Below are 19,324 nucleotides of genomic sequence, written 5' to 3' on the forward strand. Positions count from 1 at the left end.
TCTTCTAGGAAAGGCCTTATGGCCCCAGCTCACATCAGGGCAGACAATTACATTGATTTTAGTGGGCACCAAGTGAAGGTGTTACACGTTTTCTGGCCTTGAAATGCATTGTAAGGACTGGCAGCCAGGGGGGTGCTCTCCTGAATGGCAGCTGGGGATAAAAGAAACCTGTCTGTTTTTTCTGGTGCTATTTTAAGGTAACCCAACACGTTCAAAAATCTTTTAACACATCCATGATACTCCTGTTCCTGTTCAGACAGGGATTTGTTCATTATTTAGAACAGCACTGTTCATATGGCTGCAATTAAAGCTTTTGCTATTCTGAGTAATGCCTGTCAGGGGTTTATAACTTGGTTGTTAAAAAGAATAAAACGAGTTCACAGCATAAAAATCTGGCATGCAGGCTTCAGCTGAGGCATTTGCTGAACTTCTTTTAACTATTAAAGCACTTCAGTGGTACTTTCTTAAAAGAAATTACCTTAATTTGGCCATCTTTGCCATTTCAGTGTCCTTGCAGGCCCTTATCTCCAAACATAGATAATGCCTTTGTTTCTCTTTCTTCTTTCTTTCTTTTTTTTGTTCTCATAACTACATAGACACATTAGTAGCACTTGAAAAACAGCTCCTAGGCATGCACATTAACTTGACCATAACTTTTTAATATGCATATTTATATCATTGTAATAGTCTATACTCTGGGCTGGCACAGTATTAAATACTGATTTATAAAGCATAGCTTGTTCCAGAATTACTGTTAAGATCTCCTGGTTCAGTGTTACCCATTTGTAAATCCTTTCAGCTGACCTGTACAATTAATCAGCAACCTGTGTTTAGGGAGTTCTGGCAGCACAGGTCATTGGGAATTTAGTTTTTCTCTTCCTTCCTTCTATAAAACTACTGAAGTTGGCACCACTGAAATGAGGATGTGGCACAAAGAAGAGCCCATCCTTCACCCACTTATCCTTCACAATCCATCTGCCTCAGCAAATTTTCCTCACAGAATGGAGGCTGCTGATTCTCATACAAGGAAATAAAGACAGGGACATGCAGCATTTGGAACTGGAGTGTGAGCAGCCAAAAGGGGGCTGCAGTTCCTTAGATCAAACGCTCTTCATCTGTCACCTGGGTCATTTTAGCCCCTAATTGCAGCCTGAGGGTCACTGAGGGATACACTGCATTTCTTGGTGGCAGCTTCACAGTTAAATTAAAGGCTCTGGTGTCCCTTGGCTGGCCTGTGCCATCCCTGTGTGACCCCTGGGCAGAGGGGCAGCTCTGCCTGGCACAGCTGGGGCTGTCACCCAGCTTTTAACACTCCTGCCCACCTGGGGTCAGGGCCAAGCTAACATCTTGATTTATTTTTATGACTGACCTATTCTTTCAGCTCAGCAAGTGTCTGAGGCCTCCTCAGAGAGTTTTGTGTTTCCTGTTGAAGGCAGGTCTGTGCTGAGCACCCTGGAGGGTGGATGTGAGCAGATGTGAAAACACGGGTGAACTTTGCAGGAAGTATGCAGGAGCTTTTCCCTCTTTGCCTTAGATCTGCCTTCCAGGAAAACAGCTGTGCACCCATGCTGGGGGTCCCAAAAACTGATGTTCCTGTTAAAACATCAGTATGAATGAACTGCTACACCCACATCATTCAGAAAGTGCCTTTTGCTGTTGTGTTTTCCGACAGTCTCTTGCAAATGCTGTCTTTCCCTTTCAGAAACAGATGCAGTCGGATCCACACAAGCTGGACTTCGGCCTGAAACCAGAATTTCTGAGCAGGCCACCAGGCCCCAGCCTTTTTGGAGCCATCCACCACCCCCATGACCTGGCCCGGCCCTCGACTCTCTTCTCCACAGCCAGTGAGTCCTGAGCAGTGAAACCCCCTCCTTGCTCCGTGCTCATTAAAATGCTAATCCTTGCCAGGAATTTCCCATATGCTTTGGCTTATGAACTCTCTGCAAGACATGCCAGGGGCTATTAGTCTATTTGATAAATATTTTAAAATTATTCTCGTCCATTGATAAATATTTCAGAATTATTCTGCATGCTTTTAAAACAAAGGCCCAACCTGCTGAAATGTCAGGGGTATTTACAGGTAGTAAATGGAGAAACATTTCTTCACAGAGTGGTGTCCAGTGCATCCTGGAGATGAGATGCTGGAAATAAACTGTATTTCATGTGTGTTTTCTTTTTTTTTTTTTTTCTTTACTGAAGCATTCATTCCCTCCCACCCCTTTAACTGGGAATTTGTGTTTGGAAAAGCAGCTGCTATCTGCATGAGATCCTGACTGAGAGCCCCCACAATCACAGCACTCTGGGCTCACCTGAGAGAATTAAGAAATAAAGGTCAAGCCCAGAGCACAGCAAGTCCCTTTCTGAGCTTTTGCTGGGAATTCACCCCTTTTACTTTGTTTTGGCAGGTGGGGGGCATCCAGCTGGCACCCCTTTTGGCCCACCACCTCACCACAGCAACTTCCTCAACCCAGCTGCTCACTTAGGTAGGTTCTCTCTGTAACTACTGGTGAATTCGACTCAGACATTGGCCACTGAGACCACTCCAGATTCCCTGTGTGGAGTATCCTGCTCAGCCTTTACAAATTGCACATTTTAGCCATTTAATTTTAGCCTTTACCCAGGTAGCAGTTCAAATACAACTACTAGTGTTGCTGACAGCATGTTTTGAAATACTTCTGAAAGCATCTGGACCTTAGAGATGCAGAGTGACAGGGCTGCTTGGGTTTCACTGGATTTATGTTATAACCAGCCAAAAAAATTGCCTTAGGGTCAAGGCTTTGGATCATAGAGGTGTTTCTTTTCCTATCTCCTACTTAGATGTCTGGTTTTCCATTAAAGTGAGCGGGAAATATATCCTTAAAATCTTGTGATCTGTCCTCAGGTGTGTCTGTTAGTGAAAATACACATTGAAAACCAGAACCACCCAAGTTACCAGGTGTTGTTATTTCCCTTCTAACTCCCTGCTGTTTAATAAGGTGCTCTGCTCCTTATGGGAACATCTGAGATCAAGACACTAAGTTGGCATTTTATTTTGCATAGGGAAGAATTTGGGAGGGTCACAAATTGACAAAGCAGACACACAATGCAGGTTTATCATTCTGCACTCTGCTGCCTATAGGAAAGGGTTTGGGCTTCCTTTTCTCTGTGCTGTTATTTATCAGAAGTGGCTTCATCAAAATTGTCAGACTACTCCAAAATAAAGTGAGAATTTGCTTATATGACTTTCCTATAGCCTGTGTGCGTTAACTACTAAAAGAATTGTTCCTGCATTTTTCAGTCCACACTAGTTTTTCATATACTATTAGCAATAAATACCAGGAGAATTCCACAGTTGTCAGGTCAGCAGAACACATCAGTGTAATGGGACATTTTATTTATATCCTGGCTCTGGTTTAGGAGACATGGCCTGAGGGTGTTTGGAGCACAGTTGCCAGAGTTAATAATAGTCTTACTAGCCAGGGAGGTTTCCTGAAGAAAACCATGGAATTGAACTGGAAGGGAATAAAAGGAAGTAAAAATGGAGATGTTTGCAGGCTTTAAATGCAGTATTGTGTATATTTTAACCTCTTGGTTTTCTTTGAAGAGGAGGGTTTTGTAGTAGGGGACAGGAGCACAGGAACAAACCCCCGTCGTTTCTGTGCCAGCCCCTCACAGTCAGTGCTGTGCTGTGGGAGGACCATGTTCCACCAGTGCTGGGCACAGCACTGGGATGCAGTAGGATGGCAGAGGAATGCTTTGCAGAATTCCCAACGTGCAGGGAGCCTGAGCTGTTTGTGTTGGTTTGCAGAGCCCTTCAACCGCCCGGCGTCCTTCAGCGGCCTCACCGCCGTGGGCAGCAACGCCTTCGGGGGGCTCGGGAACCCCACAGTCAGTGAGTACCTTTGGCTTTGAATCCTCTTTGGCTGTGAAACTCAGGAGAGTATGGAGTGATGGGGGCTGTTTGCTGTCTGGTTTGCCAGTTGATTAGACCACGTACCACTAAGAGGTGGGAATTTGCAAAGCGACCTTTTTCACTCATCAGTAAATAATTTTCCATTAATTACTTAATGGTTTGGGTTCAACGAAGTGCTAAATGTCACCATTACATTGTTTATTTAAAAAAAAAATTAAAAATAGAGAACCTGTGAGTGGTTGTGAAATTTCCCAGGGGTTTGTTGCATGTTCAGAAGCAGTTAATGTGTGCAGCATCCCCAGCTGGGGATGGAAAGATTTTATTTTTTCCCTTTCTCACCAGTAATCCAGGCCATGTGCCTGGAAAAGATCACTGACCTGCATTTATTAGTCCAGGATCATCAACATTTCTCTAGATTTGGGCAGTCACAAAAGATCATCCTTGTAAAAATCACTATCTTTCTCCATCCTTCAGATCTGGCATGGTTTTGGTCACATATTATTTTGTTTTGGTTCAGGATCAAATGCAACAAGTTCCATTATTTATAGTCTGTATAATGGTCATTTCCTGATGTCTCCAAAATATGTGGAATAATGATCATTGCCACTTTTATCTTCCTCCTTCATCCCCACTCAATTTTATCCACAGCATTCCCCTTTCCAATTAAAAGAGCTGTCAGATGCCTGCCCATTTTTTAGGAACGAGACCCTCTAATGAATCTCTGTTAATCTCCTTTCCTTTTCCAGCTCCCAATAATATGTATTCATTTTAACTCTGAGTGCTGTAAAAGTTGTTTTGGTAAGTACCTTCACTAGAGCATACCTTTTTCTTAAACCTTTTTGTTTTCCACTTCACCATTTCAGCACCCAACTCAGTGTTCGGCCACAAGGATGGCCCCAGTATGCAGAGCTTTAGCAACCCTCACGAGCCCTGGAACCGACTGCACCGAACTCCTCCTTCGTTCCCGACCCCTCCGCCCTGGCTGAAGCCAGGAGAGCTGGAGCGCAGTTCATCTGCTGCAGCTCATGACAGAGATAGAGATGTAGATAAACGAGACTCATCTGTTAGTAAAGATGACAAAGAAAGGTACGAAAGAAAACTTCCAAGAATTGTCTAGTTCGAAGCTTGGGGCTCCGTTCCGCTTTTAACCCTTCCCAGCCTGGCACATTGGGAACCCAGAGCTGCACTGGAGGCGCAGCTGGAGCTGCCTGGGACAGCGTGGAAGAAGTTTCTAACTCAGGTGTTTCCTACGTCCTCTGTTTCTCTTCCCACCTGCCCTGCACTTCATCCAGAGGAGCCCTGCTGGAGCAGAGTTCAGGCAGTGGCAAGTGGGAATAGAACCAGACCCACACACCCTGTCTGTCACCTTGTGGGTCATGTTGTCATAGGCCTCTTGAAGATTTAATGTGTAGATAGTGCCTGACAGGATGGAAAAAAAGGATTCTGAAGTCCATCAGACACGTATCTGCACCTTCAAATGCTTCAATAACTTTGTCAATTGGACTTTGTCTGCAAAACAAGTAACGCTCCCTCCCTCTTCCCAAGCAGCCTGAGCAGAGGGACCAGTGAGAAAGGTGTGAGATGCTAACACTGAAGGGCACAGGGGATGTCATGTGCCAATGCCACAGGAAGGGTCAGAGCATGCACTTCATGAAATGCACCTTAATCCCCTCAAAAGGCCCCCCACATGCACTGCCTTTACACACCTTCAAGCACAGTTTCTCTTCAGCGTTTGACATGGACTTGCACACTAACATGTCCAGGCTGGGAAGGGTTAATGGAAAGTAAAACCTGGTCATATATTTTTTGTCAGGACTGTTCCCATTATACAGTTAATTCCTCTTAACAATGAAGTACCAAATTATAAGAATTTGCCATTCAGCAAGTGTCATGCCTTCCTTGAAAAATGTAGAGAGGCTGATTTCAGCTTTTTTCAGTTGTGGCTTGATGGCTTTCCTGTTAAGTTTGCACATTAATACATAATGGCTATTTGTTTCTAATTTTTTAACATTAAAGAATATTTAGGAGATGTGCTTTTCTGACTTCTCTGTCACTAACCCAAATATAAGCATTAGTAGCCTTTTCTAAAAGAAGTTATGCTAACACATTAGATATTCTAAAAATACATGTAAGAGCTTTTCTGTGTTGTTGTAAAAGCAAGACAAACTACAGATCTTTTCACCTACATTTTCCATTTGGAATATTTTCTGTTTGGTAGCATAGCTTCATTATTTTCATGTCTGGTGTTAATGCTTCAAAAGAAATTGCTGTTACAAATTGGGGATTCTGCCCTGCAAAATGCTTAAGCATGTGAGTAACTTTACTGGCTTGAATGGCAAAGCATTTTAGTTACTACTGATTTGGGTAACCTGTAGGGTTATGTGATTATTTTGGTTGCTGTTTTGTTGTTTTCTTATGAAGTGTTCCTGCTGAAGAAAATCCCTTTCCAAAACACATTCCTTGCGAGCTGCTTTGACATTGCTGAACTCCATATCATAGCCCAGAACATGTTTCTTTGCAATAATTTGAGAGCTTCCCAGCAAGCATCATTCATACTCATACCTGTGCACAACTCTGGCTTCCAGTCCAGTGCAGTGATGTTTTTGCCCATCTAGTGCTGCCTTGCTGGGGGGGGGGTTGGAGAGTTGGACTTTGCACCATGTTTCCACCTTTGCCTGTTTGAGACTGAGAATCCCTTCCTGGAGTCGTGTTCCCTGTGTAGAAAAAGTCTGGAGAGTTTGTGAGCCTCTCCTACCCCTGTAACATTCGGTGGCACCTGCAGGGGGAGGTGGAGCTCTGCTGTCGAGTTGAGGGCCCGGTCTTTGTCACCTCTTTTAAGCTAATTTGCCCAAACAGAAAGAACTGGGAATCACACCCAGGGGGATGGTTTAATCTCAAAATCATCCTGTCAAGGGTGTAACTTTATCAGCCCTGAAATGGGCCATGAAGCCAAAAGCATTGATCTCAATTCCTTCTGCCTTCAGTGGAAAGGTATCTCTGGGCCTGGCTCTGCCCCACTAAGATCAGTGTCAGGAGTTATTGTGGGTCCCTTCCAGCTTGGGATATTCTGTGATTGCAGTTGTGGAGGGGTTTTCTGTTTGTTTGTTTTAAGGACTCTTATGCCAGCCCAGCATTAGGAAAAAAAAAAAAAACAATCAATAAAAATAGCTAATGTGAAAAAAGGATTTGTTCCTTCTCAGTGGTATTTTAAAAGATGTTGCTGAGCACTTCCAATCTAATAATGTCATTTAAGTGTATGTAAACCTAGAGCATTAAAAAAACCCACAAGAATCTCTTGATCTTTTTATCAACATAAAATAAGGCAAAGTCCTCAGCATAAGAAATTCAGTGTTTTTCAGTGCAGCCTCAGAACTTCTTTTATGTACTAATAAGTTCACTGGAGAACACCATTTTAAGTTTCTTCTTTGTGGAGGCAGTGGCTTAGAGTTGTTCCCATATTTTTAACCTAAGGAGCCCTTGATGTATCTGAGGATAAAAAATTCCTTCTCTGACCACTGGATTACTTGGAGTTCACTTAAATGAGCTGTCTAATCATTAGGCTCTTGAGATGATACAACACTATCATTAAGTAGGATGCAACTGGCAAAGGAATATGTTATTTTGGTTGCACATATATTTTTCTTTAATTACAGAAAATGCCTGTTATTTTCTCTAAATTTTATGTGTCATTTAAAATACATCAATTACATGGAAAATTGATTAAATATCAGTGAAAGGACTCAATGGGCTTTCCTAGTGAAATAAAACAATTAAGGGTGCCCTCTGAACTAGTCCTGTGAGCAAAATAAATAAAAGATTAGGTATTGCAGAGCCCACAAGCCAGTGCTTTCCCAGCAAAGTAAAAGAATTGAGTCATCAACTTGAGAATCCTTCATTGGAGTGCCTTGACTTGGTCTCCATGTGTCCAGATCTGGCAGCTGTTAAATCAAACACCTCAACTCTCAGTGGAAAGCAAGAGGAGGGAAATTAGGCCAGGATGGGATTTCCAGACTGTTTAGGTCACAGTCAGTCAAGGCAGAACCTGATACCAAGGAGTTATTTGTTGGACAGTGCAGACTTGGCAGTTCTGGTACCAAATGCTCCCTCTTCCAAATGTTTTCTAACAGTCACATTCTGGACTCTTGGAGGTCTCTCAGACATGGCCCATAAAATGACAGTCTCAACAATTCAGCCCAGGCACAGGAAAAAATGCCTCTGGTGAGATTATAATACTGAGAGTTTCCTGCTCAAAGACAGTTTTTCTGCAGTTGCTGCAGTTTCACCATCCAGAAGTACTTAGAGATGGAAATCTTGGGCAGTTCAGCTCAGCAAGAAAAGTAGGCAGCAGAAATTGTGTAGGTGAAGGAGCAAGTGTCCACTTCTCCTTCTGAGCTGCCCTTCAGGCAGCCAGTACTGCTGATCTTGTGCAGAGTGATGTCACCCTGTGTCCTCAGCCCAGCCTGTTCAGGGCACACCTCGTTCAGCAGCACCCAAAGAGCAACCATGGAAACTGGAGCTGGTGGGGACTTGAGGGGCCTCACTGCTTACCCCTCACTTTTCCCAGAGTCACAGAATCATTAGGGTTGGGAGGGACCTCTAGAGATCATCCAGTCCAACCCCCTTAGCAGGGACATCTGGAGCAGGTGACACAGGAACACATCCCGGTGGGTTTTGTCTCCTGAGAGACCTCCCTGGGCAGCTGTTCCAGGTGCTCTGCCACCCTCAGTGGAGAGAAGGTCTCTCTCATGTTGGGGTGGAACTTCTTGTGGTTTAGTTTATGGCCATAATACTTTTTGCCTCTAACAGCTCATTGTCCTTCTCACATGGAACAGAATTTCCATGCTCAGCAAACAGCATGTGTCCAACACTGAGCATCTGGAGCTGTCTTCATGGAGAGACTCTAACTTAGAGATCAACTGAAATTAGTAGGAGGTTAAAATCCTTGGAACTGAAGGATTAGATTGACCTTATGAATTTTATTAGTTATAAATAGAAAAGCCTTTTCACTTAGTGTTGCCCATAACAACTCCTGGTCAACACCGCTTCCTGAAACTAATTGGTACAGAACCCATTCCCATATTTAGGTTTTTGTCCACTGCCAGGCAATAATTCTCTAATCTTTTGGACACCATAAATAGGTTTGAAAGAGTGATGAATTCACAGTATTTTGAGACTTCCTAGCATTGGCCCTGTCCCTGCCTGCTGAGGAAGTGGTCACACAATCTGTGCCAGCTCTGTTAAAACACTTGCACTGAGGACACTGCCCACTTAGAGAAGTCTGCACCTGTTCAGAGAGGTGGGTTGTCACCAGCAGTACTGGTTTCTTGAGAGGCTTTTGTTTTCAGTTTGAAGAAATAAATCGAATTGTCAGAAATAAATTGAAAAGCTACACATTTGTAGAGAATAGAGGAGAGAAATGAGTAAACATATACAGGTCTAGAAATGTTTTTAAAAGTCAGTTGAAAGTCATCTGTTTTCCCAAACGTATTCCTAATAGAAGAAGCAGGTAAAATACTACTAACACATAATTCGGATTTAATTATCTCACTTTTTTGGATGAAATTAGTATGTTTTTACTTTTCTCTCTCTTTGCAAACATTTAAGGCCGTTGTTTTAGAAATGTGTGTCCTAGACCTGGATTTCCATGGGAGCCTTCTGTGGACTTCAGTCTTTGAGATCTCAATCAGATTATTCATAAAGCAGCTTTGGGATCTTCTTCTCCTGGGATGAGATAATAGAACAGGCCAAGTTTAGAGATGGGATGTTCTTCTGGTGTTTTGGGTGTGCCAAAGGCACAGTGCATTAATGGTGCATGTTACCAACTCTCTGCAAAGCCACGAGCAGAGAGCCAGACACCTGATGCTTTGTTTTATCTGCAGAGCTTCTCATGCCTTCATTTTCACACTTCTCTTTCTTGTAGGGAGAGCATTGAGAAAAGACACTCCAGCCATCCTTCGCCAGCACCAATCCATCCAGTAAATTCCCTCGGACATAACCGCAGCTCAAACGAGCAGATCAGGAGCCATCTGAACCCCGAGGTCCGAGAGAAAGAGAAACCCAAAGAACGAGAGAGGGATCACTCCGAATCCCGGAAGGAAATTAATGTTGAAGAGCACAAGGTGAAGGACAACTATATTTCGGAGAAAGAAGGCCTGAGCCATGAAAGCCGAGTGGTGGAAGAGTCTAAGCAGATGCCCAGGGTTCCTTCCCCCTATGCCAGGCCCCCCGTTGTGGAGAGCACCAGGCCCAACAGCACCTCAAACCGCGAGGCCGAGAGGAAGAACGAGCCGGCGTACGAGAATCCCAAGAAAAGCAACGAAGTCAAAGTGAAGGAAGAGCGAAAGGAAGACCATGATGTTCAACCTGAGGGACCTCAGACTCATCGGTCATCTGATCAGCCACCACCTATATCTACATCCAACGTCCATCCAAGTCCTCTAGTGTCTATGCCCATGACTGTAGGTGTAACTGGAATACATCACATGAACAGCATCAGTGGCCTGGATAGGACTCGCATGATGACGCCTTTTATGGGAATTAGCCCAATTCCTGGTGGAGAACGTTTCCCCTATCCTTCTTTCCACTGGGACCCGATGAGGGATCCCTTGAGAGATCCGTACAGAGAGCTGGATATTCATCGGAGAGACCCCCTGGGCAGAGACTTTTTGCTAAGGAATGACCCCCTTCACCGTCTTTCCACGCCAAGACTGTACGAAGCAGACAGGTCGTTCAGGGATCGGGAGCCTCACGACTACAACCACCACCACCATCACCACCACCCTCTGTCTGTCGACCCTCGGCGCGAGCACGAGCGGGGCACCCACCTGGACGAGCGGGAGCGGCTGCACATGCTGCGGGAGGACTACGAGCACGCGCGCCTGCACTCGGTGCACCCGGCCGCCCTGGACGGGCACCTGCCCCACCCCAGCCTCATCACCCCGGGACTCCCCAGCATGCACTACCCCCGAGTCAGCCCCCCCACGGCACACCAGAACGGCATCCTCAACAAAACTCCCCCCACAGCAGCTCTCAGTGCCCCCCCGCCTCTTATTTCCACGCTGGGACCTCGGCCCGGGTCTCCCAGAAGGACTACTCCTCTGTCCACGGAGATGAGGGAGAGGCCCCCCTCTCACACCCTCAAGGACATTGAAGCTCGATAAGCAGAGTGAGACTGAATAAAAAACACAGAAAGAAGGACAAAAACGTTGTACATGAACATAATATAAAGACCTTCTTACTAGTCATTGCTACAGACTGGGGATGTGACCCACTGTACAATATGTATAGACCCGAGTGCAAAGATTTTGAAATGGTTTTTTTTGTATATTATATGTTGAAATTTTCCAGATCTTTTAGCCAAGTCCATACGTTTCTCGTGTCTCCTACTCTATTTTATTTCTAGTTTAAGAATTTCAATATTCGAACTGAAGAACAAGACATCAATCTGAGTGATTTGACTAGAAACAAGCCACCACCAATGTCAACCCTACAAAGCTCTTTCAGACCAGAAATGAAGTCAATTGTAGATATTTATGTAAAAAGATTGCTTCATGGGTTAATGGTTCATATATGCAAAAAGGGTAAGATGAAAGCTTTACTTTGTACAAATGTAAATAGATAAAATTAAGTAACATAATACATTAATACTTCTTAAACTGTGCTATTTGCAAACTTAATATTGATCAACACAGTCTGCTTATGCTGTGTTACATATATTGTTATAGACAGCTAAACCCCTTCAACTATGCAATGAATTTAAGGCTTTTCACAAAAGCCTTTATAACTCAAAGGAGCCTTTTCAACACACAACATAATTAAAGTCATATTTTCCCTGAACAAGCTCATTTCTAATAGGAGCCTATTTCTCTTGCTTGTTTTGATGAAGAAACAGCCCACTAGAGGTGCAGTTTTCTGTCTGGAGCCCTGCATGAGGCTGCTGAGGTCACTGGAGCTCGTGTGTCGCTTCCACGGCGTCAGGGTCAGTGCTCTGTAAGCACCGGTACTGAAGTCATGGCCAGTTGGTTTTCAGTCACATTCATCTGGGTTAAACAGGAATAATCAAATGCTGGATCTTTTCCAGAACTTCTGTCACTGAACATGTCAGATTTCTTTCTGGAAGAGCATCTGCTTATAGCCATTCATGTCTGGTTTTATTGCCAGTCTGTCATTTTTATCTGTACACACGCTTTTTTTTTTTTTTGTGTTATGGGATTTTTAGCTACCTTGGAACAAATCCGACAAGAATACTTTTCTAAATGATGGATATGTTTTCACTGTGGATCAGTGTTTAATTAATGAACTCCATTGCAGATTTCATAATGCAATTTATTGTATTTCAGTTGGTAATAAAGTCTGTGAAGAGTTAACAGGCCAGCCTTGTTGTTCCCTAATCACAGAAGCCATGAAATAACATGAAGAACATGGTCCTTTTTACAAATATGCATCAATCTTCTGAAATCTTGTCTTTTCATAGCACACTTTTTTATAATGCATTAAGTTTCTTGTCTAAATATTTGGAGAGAATATGACTTTATCAGAGAGAATTCAATATCTTGTCTACTGGACTGTAAAATATATGTATGAAATAAAATTAGTTCCATTGGTCTTCTAGTGTATTAAAGTGCTATCTGAAGTTGTTACCCTGTTTTGGCAAAAAAAAAAGAAAAAAAAAAAGAAAAAAGTTAACTACAGACAGTTGTTTCTAATGATCAGAGATCTATTTTAGTAGTCAACTGAAGGTTTAGTTGTGAGCTTCAGATTTTGTGAACTCCAGATGTTGTGCGGTGGTTTCTTTTCTTTTTTTTTTATCTTTTTTTTTTTCCTTTTTTTTCTTTTTTTTTTTAAGAACAAAAGGAAAAATCAAAAAAAAAATCCCGACCCTGAGGAATATGTACACTGGAACCGTAGTGGTAGCTTTCAGTATTGTAAAGAGATTGTTATATACAAACCTTTTTGCTGTTTATCCTGTATGTAATAAAGTCCTTTCTAGATCCTATGTGAAAAGCAAAGTGAAGCGGCTCTCAATCTTCAGCATGTTTCCTCATCAGCGAAGACTTGTGTAATGTAAATTGTGCCATGTTATTAAAAAATGTGAACTAAACTGCTAGGTGCTTCTTTGTGTGGAGTACCCCAGCGTTGCCATGGGGAAGAAATCCTTTTTCCCAACAGTGGGGTTTTGTTCAGAAGGAATAGCTGTTAAAAATGGAAAGGAAAAGGCAAGCTTTTCTAAGCCATCTTATTAAAATTATTAGAGTAATCGGAGAAAAAGGAACAAAAAGGAGACCACATCCTTGGCTTCTTTAAAATATAGTACTACCCTACTTGGATTAGATTTTAATTAGGCCATAATCTCAGTCTTCTGGATGCACATCATTAAAAGCCTTCTGGGTTTCTGACTGAAACCAGTTCTAGGTGGCCACAGAAGGATGGAACTACTGGAGCGAGTGTGAGGGTCCCCACGAGAGAGGTTCTGATGAAAGCATCGTCTTCCAGGCTCAGAAGAGCCCTGACAGCTCTGTCGGTGTCTTCAGGGGGAAGAAACATGCTCTTCATTGTCCAGACTATGATCTTTGTCCTCCCAGGTGCTGAGCAAACTCTTGCTGCTGGTCCTTAATTCTCAATTAAGCCAATGAGCCCTCACTCCCAGAGTCCCAGGAAGCATTGAGGCTTTCACTCCCTTTGATTTCAATCCAATTTAAGATCCGTGTGTCAAGTCTTCTACTGCTGGTGATGCTCAGAGGAATATGCCTGAGAGGTATAGAAAGAGATGAAAACAGATTTTTTTAATGCTTTTAAACTTTTTCAGGTGCCTTCCTTGTTTTTCAGAAGTTTGATACAGGGATGTTAACTTGCAGGTATAGACAATTTGATCTTTTTTGCAAGGACATTTCTCTTCAGGACATTTGTCTTAAATCTTCTATTTTTGAATTCCCTAGTTTTTAAGAAATGAAGTTCATTTAAAGACCACACCAAGTACCATCTGTGGGAATGAAATGAGTGGTAAGGGTATTAATTCTGTAGGTTGTGTGAGATTTAGATCCTAGAAAGCCCTCAGCTACTGTGCTTACAGCACCCAGGACTTTGCTTTAGGCTTTAAAGTCCCACCTTCCATCACTCCAACTATTTTTCCACTTAACTTAGCATCTTCCTGTCACCAGTTGAGATGCCAGCCATAGTGTACAGGAGAGGAATCTTTGAAAGCACTCCTAACATTTGTTTCCCAATACAATGTTCATTTTATGCCATACTTTGACCCTTCTTTTTTAACTTTCTATATTGTCTTTGTTTTTCCTTACTAATACCTTGCTCTAGCCTGGTTTTCATCTATGCAGACCTTACTGCTGCAGTCTTTGCAGTCCTTTTCTCTCTCATGGCCTATGACAGCTAAATCTATCACAGGCAGCAATAGACACTGCAGAATATTTTCCCAAAAGTCACAGACATCTTATATTTTTGTTCCTTTTTACCTTTGCCTGTATGAGCTCATGAAAACTGTAGTCCTTGCTGGACTGGAAGATAGGGGAGGACTTTACTGAAAGTAAATTTTCGTTCGCTGTGGCTGTGCCTTGTTAAGTAATTCTTTAGCACAATTCTTGCTGCTTTGAACTCCTAACTGCTGCTTCACACCTGCAGGTGACCCTGCTGAAAGCCCCCTGGAATAAGGTAACATACCAGTGGTCATGTTGTTTTCCAGAGGAGCTCCTTGGCTTGCTGCTCTGGTTCTGGCAAGGAAGAAGAGTGAGCTGTGGTTCAAACAGTGGCCAAAGGCTCAGATCACAGGGGTTTTGTTACTTCCACAGTGACTCGGTTAAGTCCCACCTGGATAAACCAATTTCTTTCTTTGGACTCCATCTGCCAGCTTTGAGCATACCTTCAGAAGCTGATTTGGAGCAGGATCCCAACTGAAACGGGCTGAATTGCCTTTTGAAGGTGACTCTGCCTTTACTCTGGATGAAGACAAACCTCTAACTTTGCTGGTTGAGAGAAGTGCGTGCAAAGGAGTGGTGGGGCTTCCTCCTCCCCTGCTGGTTTACAGTCTGTCAGAGCTCCCTTGTTCCCACTGTAAGTACCAATCCTGGCCATTCTTTAAGTGAAGGTCTTTGGGGACAGTCTGTATCTCACTCTATGATTGCACTGTGCTTGCTGCCCTGGCTGGGGCAAGTGAGCATTGCCCAGTGCTGCTGTAATACAAAAAACTCCCTCAGTAGTATTAAAACTGAAGGCCTCGGTGAATTAGCCATGCTAACCTCTACAAAAGACTCCAGATTTGTGCCAGCTGAGGGGAACCAGAGCCGCAGGTGAGGGCACACTGTTCTCCCAGTGTCCTGCTCCAGCTGGAGGGGCTGGGACTGCTTGTGGCCGTGGGCAAGGTGGAAGTTCCCAGCTGGCAATGTGCTGGGGACACACACCTTTCCTTTTCTACAGGTATCTTGCAACTGAAATCATGTTAGCAAAAGGTATTTCCTGGTGATAAAGAATATCCCCCTTCTCATTCCTTCACTGCCTGCATATGGAAACACAGGTATTGATAGCTGTCCAAATGCTCACATGCTGTCAGGCACAATATCAGGGATGAAGCTCAATCCAGCCAGGAGCAGGGGATGAAATCACGGTGCCACCCTACAGTCTCCCCCGTCCTTTGTGCTGCCATTTGGTGTTTCTTCTACTGGGCTGGTAATCCCTGTTTTATACATGGGAAAAGTGCTGTTGGGAACACAAAACTCAGAGTCACCAGTGGAACACCAGGTGCCTGAGTCAGCCCAGGAGTCACCCAGGGCAACGAGGTTACTGTCCGGGCCACTTGAGAACAAAAAAAAGAGCCTGGATCAGGTAAATTGCAGAGTCAGTGGTGGTAGGAGATGAGGAATTTCTTTTTTTAGAAAGCACTTTCAACCCTCACCCATGTTAACAACTACTGGCACCCTAGATTTGTTAAACTTATCCAGGAAAGAATGGGTTTACTTATTTATTGATAATTCAAGTACCTCGAGTATTGACCCAAGCTGATAAGGCCTGTGGTCATTCTGATTACTGAGGGCAGATATGCTGTATTTTAGCACTTAATGTGGCTTGTTTAATCATCATTATTGCTCAACATTGAAACTCACTTCGAGTGCAGCATTTTTCTTGGTTGAATTTATATGTTTCTCTGCTCAAAAAGCTTGCATTTAGCCCTAGGAACTGAACCACCCACCCCTGGTACAATTATCTTTGTTTCAATACAAGAAAATAATTAAGCAAGAACTTAATCAGCTCATTACATAGAGCCTTTACCTATCAAATATACAATATGATTATGAAATGTATCTTTTGCTTCGCATCTTCAAAGCCCTTAACTAGTTTCTGTTGAATCACTGTTGAGGGGGCAGGGGGTGCTTTATGCAGCAGGAACTGCATTAAAAGCTTGGAAATTTGTTTTCTTTCACAGACAACTAAAAATGGAACTATAAACTTCCTGGGATTTTCAGTCGTCCCTATTTTGGGGAGCTTGGTGTATTTGGTGGAAACATGATGCATTTGGAGCTCGTTGATAAAAAAAAGGGTGTTATTGCACTCCAAAAGGAAAGCTTTGTCTCAGTTAATCCTAGAAAGTGAAGCAGCACTGGATGTATTTTAAGCTGTTAGAAGAAGATGTCGTTCTGCAGCCGTACCACAAGAGGGTAGTTCAAGAGAGCCTGAAATGTTTGCAGGGTGACGGGATGGCTCTGCTGTTTTGGGCAAGGTGAATGTAGCAGTAAATTATTTTTATGAGAGTCTGATCTGTGAGGAGCTCTCCTGGTCCCCCGCATAAATGAGAGTAATCCCAGCGGTGCTGTGACAGGCACTGGTCAGGTTGATTAAGGAGTGACCTTGCTTTATCACATTTAATACAAGGCACTGGAAGTGGTCCATACCCAGAGCATTCAGCTCGATAAAGGCAATTGTATTTTGGAGAGTTAGGCTTAAATTGCACAGTGTTACAGTCCAGCAACAAAGCACATTGCTTGTGTTAAGGGAATAAAAGATGGTTCTCTATAGCAAATTGTATGTACAGTGTGAGTTAGTGTGTGTTGGACTCAGTGATCCTGTGGGTCCCTTCCCTCAGGATATACTATGATTCCATTCTACGAGCTCCTTAAAGTCTCTGCCGTTAGTGAGCACATCCATCTGATTTTTCCATTACCTGGCTTTTGAAACAATTAGCCAAAGCCTAAGCAAGAGAATTTCTTCCTTTGGAGATGGGGGAAAAAACTGATGCCAAATTTCCTAAGACAAATTAAAATGGTTTATTTACCATCACCAGAGCTGTCTGCTTAATACCAGCAGAAAGCTTGGCCCTGCTTTTACCTTTTCTACCCTATTTGCCTTTGCGGAGAGCCAACATGGAATGGGCTCCCCAGGGCAGTGGGCACAGCACCAAGGCTGCCAGAGCTCAAGGAGTGTTTGGATGATCCTCTGGGGCACAGAGGGGCCTGTGCAGGGCTAAGGATTGGACTCAATGTGGGTCCCTTCCTAGCTCAGCATATTCTGGGATCCTGTGATTTCCCTGATGCTGCGCTCTCTCTCCTGACTCACCCAAGGGGCTGCCTGAGGAGCAGCAAGGCATGGACCCACATGGCCCCACTGCTGTCTAGCCTGGCTGAGGACCACAGCGGGGCTGGAGGAGCCTTCATGTCCCTCCTCATATTGCCTGTCCCCAGACTAACCATGGCAAGCACCTGGAAACGCATCCGTCCCCATGGGCACAGCCTGGGGTGTCTGACCAGGAGCCTTTGGGAAGGGTGGCAGCCGCTTGCCACCTGCTCCCAGGGCACCTGGGAATGCTGGTGAGGAGAACTGAGCTCTGCATCCTCACAGCTGAAATCCAGGTGCCCAGCTCTTCTCACCTGGGAGCCACAGCAGCGTTTCCATGATGCCGGCAGTGAGGTGGAGCGCAGTGCTGAGGAGATGGGGGCTCACAGGGGCACCTCAGCACCCTGGCCATCCCCACCCCGACATCAGGGGTGCTCCCCTGGCAGCACCAGGGCTGGGGGGCTGCAGGCCCTGCCCTGAAGGCAGAGCTTGACGTGCCCCACAGCCCTGACAATCTGGATGAGGTCTCATCCACCTCGCAGCGTTACCGCCGGGGCTTGTTGTCAGCGGAGTCATGCTATGATAGTCATTATGGTTTTAAATGACTCATTTTCCACTTAACTGTATTATTGTGGCTTACAGAGCATCTGGAGCTTTGCAGCAGTAAATACATCACTGAATGCTACAGCAATGTACTAATCTATTGCTTTGAAGAATCTATTTTAGCAAAATGCAGCCGGGGTGGGTAGGTATGTCTGCGCCTGTGCCGGCCAGCCCAGCTCTCCAGGGCACCTGTCCTGCACCAGAAGGGGGTAGAAACACGGCTGATGGTGACCTGTTTGTGCAAACTGATTGAGCATCTTTAGTGCAATCTGATGACGCCTCAATTTGTTGGTTTTAGTGCAAAAACCCGAGAGATTCTTGTCAAGATGCACGAGACCCTGTGCTGGCGCTGAGGCGGCCGGGCCTGCGAGGTGTTGGCGTCTCGGGGAACGCCGTGGGTCTTCTCAGATCATCCTTACTGGAAGGACCCCCTCTCTAACATAAGGAAGGACTTTTTATATTATATTTATTATGGGTTTTTTATGTTTTCTCTCCTCAGCGGGAGGCATGGCCCGGGATGGAGCTGCAGAGGGCAGTGTGGGAGAGGGAAAGCCCGGCCAAGATGGCGGCGGGGCCGGCGCGCTCGGGCGCTAGAGGGAGGTGGCGGGCTGCGGCTCGAGCAGCTCTCACAAAGCCAAAAATACGACTTTTGGGGGCTGTTTGGGTTTTTAACCCCCAAATGGACCCTCCCTGCCCGCAGCTCTTGTGCCGCGCTGCAGAGAGGCGGCAGCCGGCGCCCCTCGGGCGGCCGCGCCTCGAGCTCTGCACAGATCTCAGCAGCTCCCGCTTCTTATTTTAGAGCTGTGAGGGGCTGGGGGGAGAGTCTGGTCGGGAGTTATTTTGATAAAGGCATCTTGAGAAACATCTTGAGGAACGCAGCAAGTTAGAAGTAAAGGCTGAGGGAAAAAACCCATACTGTCTGTAAGTTCATGTGTCGCCTGAGGTGATGGAAAAATGAAGTGGGAAAAGGAGCAGGTGCGACAGACTGGGGTTCGCATGTGTTCATTTACTTGTCATAAAAACAGGCAGCAAACGCTTTGCTTTCTCCGCCAGCTCCTCGGAACGTGGTCCCTGGTGCCCTCAGCCTTCGGGAGGACAGACTGGCAGCAGCAGCAGAAATGCCAGGGAAGATCAATGTGGTGACCTGCAGCTCCACATAAACCCGGCTAAAAGTAAGAATTAAAGGGAAATAAAAGCCTGTTTAGAGAGGGGAAAGAAACGCCCAACAACTCCTCTCTTTTCAGATTTTTGCCACTCATATTCACCTTGTTGCCTCTT

The 19,324-nt window shown here is 44.6% G+C and overlaps 1 protein-coding gene and 1 long non-coding RNA gene across 11 annotated transcripts in view; one reads left to right on the forward strand and one right to left on the reverse strand.

Moving 5' to 3' along the window:
* Nucleotides 1–19,324, forward strand: part of AUTS2 (activator of transcription and developmental regulator AUTS2) — a 1,122,443-nt gene that overhangs the window by 758,616 nt on the left and 344,503 nt on the right. For 9 of the 10 annotated variants that reach the window (XM_064677606.1, XM_064677609.1, XM_064677612.1 and 6 more), the window contains 5 exons: nt 1,703–1,844; nt 2,406–2,483; nt 3,788–3,871; nt 4,756–4,978; nt 9,813–12,992. In XM_064677606.1, coding sequence (XP_064533676.1) covers nt 1,703–1,844; nt 2,406–2,483; nt 3,788–3,871; nt 4,756–4,978; nt 9,813–11,052 — 1,767 coding nt within the window. In that variant the 3' untranslated portion in view covers nt 11,053–12,992. Of the gene's footprint in view, nt 1–1,702; nt 1,845–2,405; nt 2,484–3,787; nt 3,872–4,755; nt 4,979–9,812; nt 12,993–19,324 lie in introns of those variants that run through there. The other variant, XM_064677607.1, reaches the window with a different exon arrangement.
* Nucleotides 9,812–19,222, reverse strand: LOC135425389 (uncharacterized). The gene is made up of 2 exons (XR_010435589.1): nt 14,763–19,222; nt 9,812–13,639 (listed from the first exon to the last, which is right to left on the reverse strand). It is a non-coding gene; the product is annotated as an uncharacterized LOC135425389 (long non-coding RNA).

Source organism: Pseudopipra pipra, chromosome 21 (genome assembly GCF_036250125.1).
Source record: "Pseudopipra pipra isolate bDixPip1 chromosome 21, bDixPip1.hap1, whole genome shotgun sequence".
Lineage (NCBI taxonomy): Eukaryota > Metazoa > Chordata > Aves > Passeriformes > Pipridae > Pseudopipra > Pseudopipra pipra.